At 39.9% G+C, this 13,674-nt stretch overlaps 1 protein-coding gene across 1 annotated transcript in view; it reads left to right on the top strand.

Annotated features, from left to right (window-relative positions):
* Positions 1-13,674, top strand: part of LOC145399057 (L-asparaginase-like) — a 484,302-nt gene that overhangs the window by 368,768 nt on the left and 101,860 nt on the right. Inside the window, 1 exon segment of the mRNA XM_080271799.1 lies at positions 8,533-8,575. Coding sequence (XP_080127925.1) covers positions 8,533-8,575 — 43 coding nt within the window.

Genomic DNA, 13,674 nt, shown 5'->3' with positions numbered 1-13,674 from the left:
AAAAATGAGGTTTCGAATTAACATCTTTATTTATTATCAGTCTGGCACACTGACAGGAAATGAACTTGTAAATCTTAAATACATATATTCAAAACACATGAATTATGCAGGAAATAGTTCCTTAATTAAATGAAAATTAATCAAAATTTGATAGGTTACTGCACTTGATATTTTTTAAACTTCCTTGTGAGAGCAAACTGTATATTTTACTGTTTATTTGAGTATACTGTAAGTTGATTTTTATACAATAATGAGTTCGCATATTCCAGTATAAAATATTATTTTATCAGTTCAGTCATCAGTCGATATCAGTTCATTGATATCAATTCCAATTCAGTTCATTTGATTTTATTTTTATATTTTCCTCAATTCCAGTGCAATTCCAATTCACATTTTTTAAAATCAGTTACAATTCAATTCATAGTTGACCCCAGCCCTGGAGCCGACCCACCCCTCTGAATCTCATCGCTTTTATGTATGTGCCCAAAACTGTGCTAAGTCTGTTTTTCGCTCTGCTAAAAATAGTATCATTTGTAATTAATTCATTGAACTCCCTAGCTGAAATTCTTCCCACTTCTTTTGGCACCTTGCTAATAACCTTTCTAACAATGTTACCTCTTCTCTTTTCCACTCTGATGGCTGTGTAGCTGTTTCTTCTACAGATAAAGAAGAACTCTTTGCTCAGACTTTCTCCTCCAGTTCCACCTTAGACGATTCCAGTGCTGTTCCTCCATCAGTTCCCCCCTCTGACTTCCTCAATGCTGACATTAAAATTTCTTCAGTTGATGTATTTTCTGTCATCACTGGCCTCAGTATTAACAAGGTGTAAGGGCCTGATGGGGTCCCTAATGTTGTCCTCAAGAACGGGGCATCAGATCTTACTACCTGCCGAGGTAAACTCTTTCTCCTTTGCCTGTCAATTTACGTTTCCTTCTTGCCGGAAGTTCACTCTCATTCAGCCTGTCCCAAAGAGGGGTGACCATTCTCAGCCCTCTAAGTATCACCCAGTTGCCTTAACATCCTGTATTTCAAAAGTTCTTGAGTCTGTTCTTAACAAAAATAATTTAAAGTACATTTCCTATCACAAGCTTGTTTCCAATCATCAGTATGGGTTCTACCAGGGACTCTTCACTGATGGTCTTCTTACCCACCTTTCATACTCCTGATTATCCTCATTTCAGAACTTTGGCGAATTCTTTGCCATGGCACTTGACATCTCAAAGGCTTTCGATTGAGTCTGGCATAAATCTTTAATTCCCACACTGCCCTCATACAGTTTCTGGTCTTCAGTCTGTGCCTTCATCTCTATCTTCCTTTCCGGTCGTTCTATAGCTGCTGTTGTAGATGGCCACCGTTCTTCTCCTAGAGCTATCAGTAGTGGTGTTCCACAGGGCTCTGTCCTATCACCAACTCTCTTCCTTCTATTCATCGGTTACCTAAGTTGTACATCTAACCTTATCCACTCATATGCCGATGACTCCACCCTTCACTTTTCCATTCGCTTCCCGCAACACCCATCTCAGCAGTTATTTCAATAAACAGTGGATGAGGCTATGGCTCACGTAATGTCTGACTCTTATCTCTGATTTGGTTAAAAGTCATCTTGTTGTTTGTAATGCATCAAAACCTCAGTTCGTACATCTTCCAACCTAACAAAATCTTCCGCAGGAGTATCCTTTAATTTTTTAACACTATCCAACTCAATCCTGCATCGTCTTTAAACATGCTTGGGGTTTCATTCTCTCAGGATTTATCTCGGAAAGATCATATTACCTTACCTTACCGAAGTGTCGTGCCCCTGCAGACGTTGGCGACCATGGAATGCCACACCTCTCTATCTTCTGTCATTTGCAGTAGTTGTCCAGCCGTGTATTCTCCCCTCACTGTTCTTACTATTCCATCCATATACTTCTCTCTTTGCCTGCCTCTTGCTGTCCTACCTGGGACTCTTCCCATTAATCTCAGGTTATCTATCTTTCCTCTTCTCATAACATGTCCTAAAAATCTCACCTGTCTTCCTCTCACATGTACCAATAATTCTCTTCTGATATCCATTCTTCTTAGTACTTCATTTGGTATTCTCTCTGTCCAGGAAATTTTCAACATCCTTTGCCAACACCACATTTCAAAAACTTCCAACTTTTATCTCCATCTTTTTACTAATAGTCCAAGCTTCACATCCATATAACAACATCCATATATTGAAAGGTGTCTGTTACTTAGTGTATTTCTCATTCTGAAACGCCTTCTTCGCTTCAAATATTCTCCTTTTAATTTCTTCGTTACATCTACCATCTTCCGTAATGTAGCTTCCCAAGCAGCAAAATATTCTCACCAGCTTAATCATCTTATCATTCACTCTTACACTGCACCCAGGGACTTGTGCCTTCTTACTAACTACCATCACTTCCATTTTATCCACATTAATTTTCAGACCTTTTTCTTCACTCGTCTCCTTTACCACTGTCAAAATATCTTGAAGTTTCTCCTGAGTGTCAGCAGTCAGTACCATATCATCTGTGTACCTTATAGTGTTTATATTTCGTCCTTCAATATTAAATCCTTCTCGTCCTTCAGCTGATCTCATTATCATCTCGCTGTACAGGGAGAACAGATCTGGAGATAGAACGCACCCCTGTCTTATTCCTCTTCTTATATCTGTCCAATCACTCTGATCTGCTCCCACTCTTACTGCCACTTTCTGATTCCAAAATAGTTTGTATATAATTCTTAAGTCTTTTCAATCCACTCCAATACTTTTGAATATATCAGTTAAATCTTCATGTTTGACTCTGTCAGATGCTTTCTCATAATCTATAAAACACAAATACATATCTCTCTGCATCTCTGTACTTGTTTCACTTAACATCTTTAGTATAAATACAGCATTTCTTGTTCCTTTTCCATCAGTAAGGCTATATTGCTCTTCTGCTATCTCATTCTTTATCTATGCTCTAATTCTCTCTAGCACCATGAGTATGGAAGTTAAGAAGTCACTGCATGATAGTATTGTGATCCCTGCCTTGACGTATGGAAGCGAGGCATGGACCTTGCAAGAGGGGAACAAGTCAAGAGTGAGAGCAGTGGAAATGAGTTACTTGAGAGGAGCATGTGGAGTGACGTGGAGGGACAGGTTGACGAATGAAGAAGTGAAGGAATGCTGTGGGGTGGATGTGGATGTGGTTGAGAAGATTAGGAGAAATACACTGAGGTGGTTTGGACATGTGAAGAGAATGGAGAATGAAAGACTGACTAAGAGGGTGTATGTAGGTGAGGTGGAGGGAGGGAGAGGGAGAGGTAGACCGAGGATGAGGTGGAGGGATGGAGTTGAGAGGTATATAAGGGAGGGGGGGGTGAGTTGGGGGGAGGGTAGTCAAATGGTGGGTGACAGAGCGACTTGGAGGCGTTTTGTCTGCTGCCACCTTTTGCGGGATTAGGGCATCGGGCTATAGATAGATAGATAGATAGACCATCCTTAAAATTACTTTTACTATATAACTTATTATACTTATAGTTCTGTGTTTATTGCATTCTAGAGTTCCCAGTTTCTTTGGTATAGTTAAAGATATTGACTTACACATATCGTCACTGAGTTCTCCACTCAAAGACTTTCCAAATCAACAAAAACAAACTATAGATCCCTTTTCTTACCAATATATTTTTCCTGAAGCTCTCAAACAATGTATAAGGCATCAGTGGTCCCCTTACCTGGCATAAACCCAAACTGCATCTCATCAACATGCACTCTTTCTCTAATTATACCTTCTAAAACTCTCTCCATTACCTTCATTATCTGATCTAAATGTTTTATACCTCTATAATTTCCTCTTTCCAGAGCATCACCCTTCCCTTTATACACATTTACAATTACACTCTTCTACCAATCATCTGGGACAACACACTCATAAATAATCATATTTATCAGGCCAGTGACTAACCTCACCCCTATATCTCCTGAGGCTTCAACATGTCGGCAGTCAACCCAGATATACCTGCTGCCTTCCTCACCTTCATCCTGCCTATTGCCTCACTCACAATAGCAGCATCAATCAAAGGCCAAGGGCCAAACACTGGATCTGCTGGCTCCAAACCTTCCCTGTCCCAGTCAGACTCCTCATTCAACAACTGGCTATAATGTTTTCTCCATGCATCTTTAATATCCTCACTGTTCACCACTACCCTTCCTTCATCATTCTTCATACACTGCTCCCCTATAATATCCCGATTATCCCTCTTCATCTGATATGCCACCTTAAATATTATATTTTTCCTTTCACCATGATTTAGGTTATCAAATAAAAGTCTCTGTGAGTCAGACTTTGTCCTGTATACCTTTCTTCTAGCCCTACGCTTGGCAGCCAAGTGTTCTTCCATGCAATTAGAAAAATGAAGGCAGGAAAGGCAGTTGGAGAAGCTCGTATGGCAATGGCGTTGTTGCGTGCTCTGGGAAGGTTTAGTAATAGAAAGATAACCAGCGTTGCAAATAATATATACAATAGTGGAGAACTCAGTGACAATATGTGTAAGTCAATATCTTTAACTATACCAAAGAAACTGGGAACTCTAGAGTGCAATAAACACAGAACTATAAGTATAATAAGTTAAATAGTAAAAGTAACTTTAAGGATGGTGCTAGAGAGAATTAGAGCATAGATAAAGAATGAGATAGCAGAAGGGCAATATAGCCTTACTGATGGAAAAGGAACAAGAAATGCTGTATTTATACTAAGAATGTTAATTGAAAGAAGTATAGAGATGCAGAGAGATATGTAATTGTGTTTTATAGATTATGAGAAAGCATCTGACCGAGTCAAACATGAAGATTTAACTGATATATTCAAAAGTATTGGAGTGGATTGAAAAGACTTAAGAATTACTGTACAGTATATACAAACTATTTTGGAATCAGAAAGTGGCAGTAAGAGTGGGAGCAGATCAGAGTGATTGGACAGATATAAGAAGAGGAATAAGACAGGGGTGCGTTCTATCTCCAGATCTGTTCTCCCTGTACAGCGAGATGATAATGAGATCAGCTGAAGGACGAGAAGGATTTAATATTGGAGGACGAAATATGAACAATATAAGGTAGGCAGATGATACGGTACTGATTGCTTACACTCAGGAGAAACTTCAAGATATTTTGACAGTGGTAAAGGAGATGAGTGAAGAAAAAGGTCTGAAAATTAATGTGGATAAAACGGAAGTGATGGTAGTTAGTAAGAAGGCACAAGTCCCTGGGTGCAGTGTAAGAGTGAGTGATAAGATGATTAAGCAGGTGAGAAGATTTTGCTACTTGGGAAGCTACATTACGGAAGATGGTAGATGTAACGAAGAAATTAAAAGGAGAATATCTGAAGCGAAGAAGGCATTTCAGAATGAGAAATACACTAAGTAACAGACACCTTTCAATATGAACAAGAAGAAGAGCAGTTAAAACTTATGTCTGGTCTGTGTTGTTATATGGATGTGAAGCTTGGACTATTAGTAAAAAGATGGAGATAATATATACATAGAGGATGGAAGTAATGCGAGTATAAGTGGCTGGGGAATGGCTGAGAGAAGGAGGGAGGTGAGAAAACAAGAAGAAATCAGTAGGATAGAAGTTGTGGAAGCAATGAAGAAAGTTAAATCAGGGAAAGCCCCAGGAATTGATGGAGTGTGTGGTGAAATGCTGAAGCATGGGGGAGAGATAGTAGTAGATGTGGAAAATGTGTAGATTGCCCTGGGAGGAGGGTAGAGTCCTGGAGGATTGGAAGTCAGGTATAATTATTCTCTTGTACAAAGGAAAAGGAGAAAAAGAAGTGTGTGGTAATCATAGGGGCATTTGTCTTCTTAGTATAATAGGAAAAGTGTATGGTAGGATACTTATTGACAGAGTTAGAGAAAGAACAGAGGAATTAGTTGGAGAAGAGCAGGGAGGCTTTAGGAAGGGAAGAGGTTTTGTAGATCAGATATTCATTCTTAGATCTTTAGTGGAAAAGTTTCCAGAGAAGGGAAAGAAGTTGTATGCGGCTTTCATGGATTTGGAGAAAGCATATGACAGGGTGGATAGACAAGGATTGTGGAAAGTATTAAGAATATATGGAGTAGATGGGAAGTTGTTGAATGCTGTGAAGAGTATGTGTGATGGTGCTAAGGCTGCAGTGTGTGTGGATGGTGAACTGAGTGAATTTCTCTCTTTGAAGGTTGAGTTGAAACAGGGTTGTGTCATATCTCCATGGTTGTTCAATCTGTACATGGATGGGGTAATAAAAGAGGTACAAGATAGGGTAGTGGATGTTGGAATGGCCCTGGTGAGAGAGGGTAGTGTTTGGAAACTCCTTGTACTGTTGTTTGCAGATGATACTGTGTTGTTGAGTGAAGACGAAGGAGAGCTGCAAGGCTTGGTGGATGAGTTTGAGAGAGTGTGCAAGAAACGGAATCTAAAGGTGAATGTAGGAAAGAGTAAGGTGATGGTCTTTGAGAGAGGTGAAGTCAGTGAATGTACAGTGAGGTTGGATGGTGAGGAATTGGAAAATGTGAGTACGTTTAAGTACTTGGGTAGTGTGATGAGTAAGGATGGAGGTTTGGAGGGTGAAGTGCTTGAATGGGTACAGCAGGGAAGAAAGGTTGCTGGTTCTTTGAAAGCAGTGATAAGAAACAGGGAAGTGAGCATGGAAGTGAAAAAGTTACTACATGACAGTATTGTGATACCAACTCTAATGTATGGAAGTGAAGCTTGGACTTTGCTGGAAGGACACAAGTCAAGAGTGAGAGCAGTGGACATGAGTTATTTAAGAGGAGCCTGTGGAGTGACATGGAGAGATAGGCTGATAAATGAGGATATAAAGGAGCATTGTGGTGTGGATGTGGATGTGATAGGAAGCGTTAGGAGGAATACACTGAGGTGGTTTGGCCATGTGGAGAGGATGGAGGGTGAAATACTGACAAAGAGAGTGTATGTGAGTGAGGTGGAGGGGGGAAGAGGGAGGGGGAGGCCGAGGATGAGATGGAGGGATGGGGTGGAGAGGTATATGAGAGAGGGGGGTGTGAGTTGGGAGCAGGCCAGTGAAATGGCGGGGGACGAGGCGACTTGGAGGCGATTTGTTTGTGGCCACCACGAACGGGATTGAGGCGTCTGGCAATAGATAGATAGATAGATATTTTACTATACTGTAAATATTTTGCAGTGGCCAAATGTCATCATATATTACATAATATCATAATATTATAATGTAAGAAATAAAAATGTCAACACAATGTAACACATCATTCCTTTTAATGAAATTAGTTGTATATCATATACTGTAAATCTTATATATGGGATTCCAGTGAGCCATGGCCCACTGGTTGAAGACCACTGTGGGCCTATCCATGTACAGGGGCCCTTATGGTTCTGAATGTATTATACAGTATATTGAAATACTCAGTGTACACTTGAAACAAGGTTATACTCTGGCACATTGTGCACAAATTACATTAGTTTCATTGGGACCTCAGATACTGGTGGGCCCTAGGCTAATGGCCTACTTGGCCTATTGGTAAATGCGGCCCTGTCCCTCAGCACAAAGAAACGGAAATGAAACTAAAGAAATGGTTTAATACAGAATGTAAAAAATCAAAAGCAAAGAGATTTGCAGTGGAATAGATTCATAAGTCACAAGAGTGAGAGGGCATATAACAAATATAAACAGGCCAAAAATGAGTATACAAAGATGAGGAGTGAGGCTCAGAGACAGTTTGAGGAAGACATTATAAATAAAAGTAGTGATCCGCCTAAGGTGTTTTACAGCTACATCCTAAGCAAAACCAGAGTTAAAGATAAAATGCAATCCATTACTGATGAGGGGATCATCTATACACAAGAGAAAGATATCTGTGAAGCACTAAGTACGGTAAGAACTTCCAATCAGTTTTTACAGAAGAAAATAATTTTGAAAGAGTTGATAAGGCACATGCATGCCCACATGTATTACCAGATATACAAATAGCAGAAAAATGAGTAATAATAATAATAATAATCTGGCCTTTTGTTTCTCAAAAGCGCCAGTTCTTCCTTTGGGAATTCACCAGCGCTCGACACCCATACATTAGTTTTACGATTACAAAAATTGTGACATTTCTTGTATATAATACAAGCTGCATTATATATACATGAAAGTGGCAATAATTAAACCCTATAATCATCTGTCATAGTACCTCTCTCCAGGTCATAGAATTTTGAAAAAAGAAAGGCTTTCAGCTGTCTCTTAAAGGATTCAACAGTAGAGAGTTGTCTTATGGACAATGGCAATCTGTTATATAATCTAGGGGCTCTATTCGCAAAAGAACGATCAGAGAAAGATGACTTGTGGATGGCTCCTGGCTCATCAAGACGCAAGGAATCATCTTCATTGTGTAACATCACACCCAGGCGTGCCGATGGGAGTTTTAACAATTCAGCAAGATATTTCAGTTCACCAAACTTAAGAACCTTGAATGTGATAAGACACAGTTTAAATTCAATTCTAGCATTTACTGGTAACCAATGCAACTCAATCAAAAACGGGGTAGTTGAGGTTCTCGGGGGGAGACCAAAGATAAGTCGTGTTGCCCTGTTCAACACAAACTGAACTTTTGTTAGAATATTATTTGGAAGACCAACCCACAGTGAATTACAATAATCAACACGAGACAAGATCACAGCATGGACCAATGTTAAGAGGCACTGTGTATTCAGGAATTTTCTCACGGAGTACAGATTTCTGATATGCAAGTTACACCCTCTTACAACCTGATTAATATGTTCTTTGTAATTTAACCTAGAATTAAAATAAACACCCAGATTTTGAACAGAACTGACTGGATGAAGCTGTGACACACCAATGTTCAAAGCCAGGGCACTATCAGTGTCATCACTCCTTCTGTTTCCTCTGATGATGATGATCTCAGTTTTACAATCATTCAGCTTAAGCTTCCTCTTAGCCATCCAAATCTTAATATCAGACATTAGAGATTCAAGCTTTGTCTTAGTATCGGTGATATTTGACATCTTAACATAGAGCTAGGTGTCATCAGCATAAAAAGATAGGACACATCATGGGGATCAAGTAGAGACGATAAACTACTTGTGTAGATAGTAAATAGAATTGGACCCAAAACTGATCCTTGAGGGACTCCAAATAGAAGGGGAGCAGAATCAGAGCTAGCGTAATCAACAACCACTCTCAGAGATCTGTCCGACAGATATGACTTAAAGAGCAAAAGGGCACTGTCGTGAATGCCATAAAAATACAAATCGTCCAACAATAATTTATGATCTACTGTATCAAAAGCTGCAGACAGATCCAACAGAACTAGGAGAGAGGACATCCCACTACAAGTGTTTGCCACCAAGTCACTCTGAATCCTTGTTAGTACAGTTTCATTGAATGGTATTTTCTGTATGCTGACTGAACAACAGGAACAACTCTGTTGTGTACCAGTAGTGGTACGAGTTGATCGAGTATGGCCCGCTCAATAATCTTGGATAAAAAAAGACAGATTAGAGATGGGACGATAATTTGTCTTGCTCTCGACATCAAGGCCAGGTTTCTTAATTAGGGGCCTAAGCAAAGCATGTTTCTCAGACTGCACAAAATTACTTTCTAAGAAGCATCTATTTATTATGTTGCAGATAAAGTCTGCAGTATGCTCATACACATCAGGTAGTTGTGACATGTTACATGGATCGAGTGAGCAAAATGTTTTATTAAGTTCTTTTATATAACATTTGACTTTGTTTATATCCAGCGGATAAAATGTAGAAAGCAAATGATCCCCGGTGCACTGTGGCTGGAAGTCAACTGAGTATGCTTCACTAGGAGAACTGTTGTCTAAAGCACTTCTTATACGAGATATCTTACTTGTAAAAAATGAAGAAAAATTAGAAGCCAATTGGGTATCAGATACAGAAGTTGGTTTAACAGTTACATTCCTCCGACCAACCAAATTGTTCACAACTGCAGACAGATTTTTTTTATCACCACCACATGAATCGACTTTATTTTGATAATACCTAGCCTTTTGGGCTTTTACAGTGTGAACGACTGCTCTTCTCGCAAAAACATAACGCAAACTAGTTACTTCGGTCCGCTGCAAGCGCCAGTCACGTTCTGCCTTTCTACGTTGTCTACACAAAGAATTAATGAATGGACCATACCACGGAGAATCATCACGTACTGTGATTGTTTTTACTGCCTCGGGACAATAATGGTTAAAAATTGACTTAAGCTCATTGTTGTAGATATCAACCAATTCATCAGAAGAAAGACTGGAAGAATCAATGGAGGTTAAACGTTGATCAATTTCTGACACATCAACTGGCGGTCAACATTCCTGTAATTTCTGAACCTGATGACCTTTTTATGTGAAGGGGATTTCGGGACATCAAAACTAAGAGTGATCAGAGCATGATCAGAGATGAGGGGGTCAAATGAGTCAACCTCCATCTCTGATACGCACCTGCAACCAACAGGGGACAAGACCAAGTCAAGGACATGTCCTGAGACATGAGTTGGATTACTCACATGATTGAAAAAATTGTTCTCTGTGATCAACTCAGGGAAGTGTGAAGAAAATGGTTTTGACTCTGGACTGTCAACCCAACAATTGAAATCACCACAAACAAGAAGTCCTCCAGGTTTAAGAGAAAACCCTTCAAGAAACTGTCCAAATTCCTCCATAAAACCTCGATCTCTGCCCGGATGACCTGGTTGATAGACAGTTGCAATTTTAATGGTATTCTGATGGAAATTTTTAAATATTTCCATAAATTCAAATGAAGATGGGGTCAGGTCTGAGTTAATGAGAAAAACGTTTGCCAGTTCTGCCGAGTAGATGAGTGCTACATCTCCTCCTGGATAGTCAGCAGCAGGCCTGGGAATACTAATAATAGAATGTGTCTTAGGCAATGCATTTCGAATAATATCGATATCAGACTCATACAACCAGGTTTCAGTCAGGCACAAAATGTCAAGCTCATGCTGATTTAGAGTTTCATTAATATAGTCTATCTAATTACGGATAGAACGAATATTCAAAAGACCCATCCTTAACTGGTTTAAGAGGGACGTAGTCAGTTTTTTGAATGGTCAAAATTGGTGTTTTCAGTCAATCTATTCCTATGAGAAATCATAATTGGACAGTCTGTGCTCAATGCAAAATGGGCAACCGACTGTGAATTTGAATTCTCATCTTGATATCTTAAAGAGGAGCAGTTGATGCATTTGGGAGAATTTCTGTTACTACAATCCTTAGATTTATGGGTTCCAGCACAAAAGATGCATTTAGGTTCATCATTTTTCCTAGAACATCTCTCAAATGTATGACCAAAGTCTTGACAGTGATGACACTGTGTAACCCAGAATCTATCGAAAGCGTGGCATCTTGTAAGATCCACATAGATGTAATTGCCCTGTTCTACAATGGAGGATCTCACCTCTGGCGACATCTTCAAGACAGCAGTTTTGGTATCATTCCTTGTTCTTGTGAAGAGAAGTTTGAGGGTACAACCTTGATCAACGAGCATCTTAATTTTACTGTTTTTTCTTAGAATGTTTGGGATGATGTCAGAGTCACCCAAGGAAGAGGAAAGGCCTGTCACAGTCATTTTAGGCAACATTTTCTTTGGCTCTGATATGCAAAAAGTGCCCTCAGAGCCAAAATGATCACTCAGCACCCCAGTTGCCTCACCTTTGGCCTCAGCTGACGAAAACTTCATTACCAACCCACCAGCCTTAGTCTTAAGACAGCTATCAACTGGTACTGAGTTAAGTACACCTCTGATGATCTGGTCCCATCTGATTTGTCAGGGCATCAGCATCACTCTTTGGTTTTACAATCAGTACATGCTGACTATGAATGGCTTTTTTCTGGCCATGAGCACTGATCTCAATCACGCCCCCAGGCAGATCCTTCCCTTCCCCCACGAGAGACCCGCGAACAGGATCCGTAAATGACTTGGCCTGATCTTGCGTGACTGCCATGGGTGATGAGACCTTGGTCTCTAGTGCCTCCAGTCTATTTGAAACCTCTCTAATTTCCTGAAAGATTGGCCCAATAACTTTATCTTCAAACTCCTTCTTGGTACTACTTCCTCCACCAGCCAAGACCTCTTCTGCTGGTGCAACACATTGGCTACACATCCAGCGAAAGCCCAGCTGGTGGCTCTTTTTCATAAATGGATAGTCACCTGCACCCATATTTTCACAAGCTATATGAACCCACTCATTGCAGTAGGCGCACTTCAGTGCTTGTGCAATTTTTGCTACAGACCTACTGCAGCGAGGGCACTGGTGTTGTTTGCTCATGGTAAAGGAGAACAAAAAACAAAACAAAATGACAACAACAACAGCAAAAAGTATATACAATACTACCCGGGATAAACCCGGGTAGCTCCGCCCCCGTTTGTGTCACCCTAATTTAGGAGAGAATAAAGGAAACTGAAAAAAAAAAAAAACAAAGAACAGAAATGGGAAAAAAACAGGGTGTCTGCGAGGTCACCACTAGCAGGCGGTGTACGACTTGACTACCCTTCTAGGAAAGGTAACCCAAACCGAGGTGCCGCAAAAGTGCTGAGATGGTATTGACAACTTTTCCCAATTCGAGCTTTATAGCAGCAGCAAATATGTCACTTAGGCAAGACCTCATTGGTTACGATACTGCCACTGCGCAAAGTTAAGTAAATTAGACAAAGGAAAAGCATATGGTCCTGAAGAAATTTCAGGTTGGGTGATACATGAATGTGCAGAGGAGCTGAGCAGACCATTGTATTTAATACTCAAGGAATCCTTAGGTCAAGGTAAACTACATGATATTTGGAAGAACGCAAACGTTCCCCTATTCAAGAAAGGGAATAGACAGAATCCACGGAACTGCCGACCAGTATCACTAACCTGTGTTGTAAGATACTAGAAAAACTGATAAGAAAAGCTTGGGTAAACCATCTAAAAGAACACAGTATGATAACAGAAAGGCATTTCTGTTTTAGAAAAGGAAAATCATGTGTCACTAATCTATCAACATGTTATGATACAGTTGCAAAAACAATATAGAAATGAGAAGGATGAGTGGACAGTATCTATTTAGATTTCAAGAAAGCATTTTACAAAGTACCGCACCAAAGACTTTTATGCAAACTGTACCATGAAGGAGTTGTCCAAGGCAGTATGTACTGTTGGATGCAGGATTTTCGCAGAAAAGGAAAATGAGAACAGTACTAAGGGGAAATTACTCATCATGGAAGGAAGTCACTAGCAGAGTTTCACAGGACTCGGTGCTGGCACCAGTTATGTTATTAGTATATATAAATGAAATAGACATCACCATTGGAAAAAGAAGTTATCTAAATATGTTTGTGGATCATGCAAAAATACAAAGGAAAATACTAACACATATTTGCCAAGAGCTACAAGAAGAACTAAATAAGCTTCATGAAAGGAGCAATAAATGGCAAATGGAATTTAATGTGGACAAGTGTCATGTAATTAAGTGAATGGTGGTCCTGTCTGATATTAGTGGGGGGGGGGGAAACGCAGATTTCGGTCAAACAAGAATGCAAAACACAGTGGAATTAGAAAGATTTCGTACATTGCATCATGACGGAAGGAGACAGCTTATTGTTTAAACCTGGTGGCGGTGAATTTGCTGGCTGCTCTGATGAGGATCAAGGTAAAG

Source organism: Coenobita brevimanus, chromosome 47, assembly GCF_032717465.1.
Source record: "Coenobita brevimanus isolate Jiangsu-jjx chromosome 47, ASM3271746v2, whole genome shotgun sequence".
In the NCBI taxonomy this organism is placed as follows: domain Eukaryota; kingdom Metazoa; phylum Arthropoda; class Malacostraca; order Decapoda; family Coenobitidae; genus Coenobita; species Coenobita brevimanus.
This window is presented reverse-complemented; position numbering and strand designations above follow the sequence as displayed.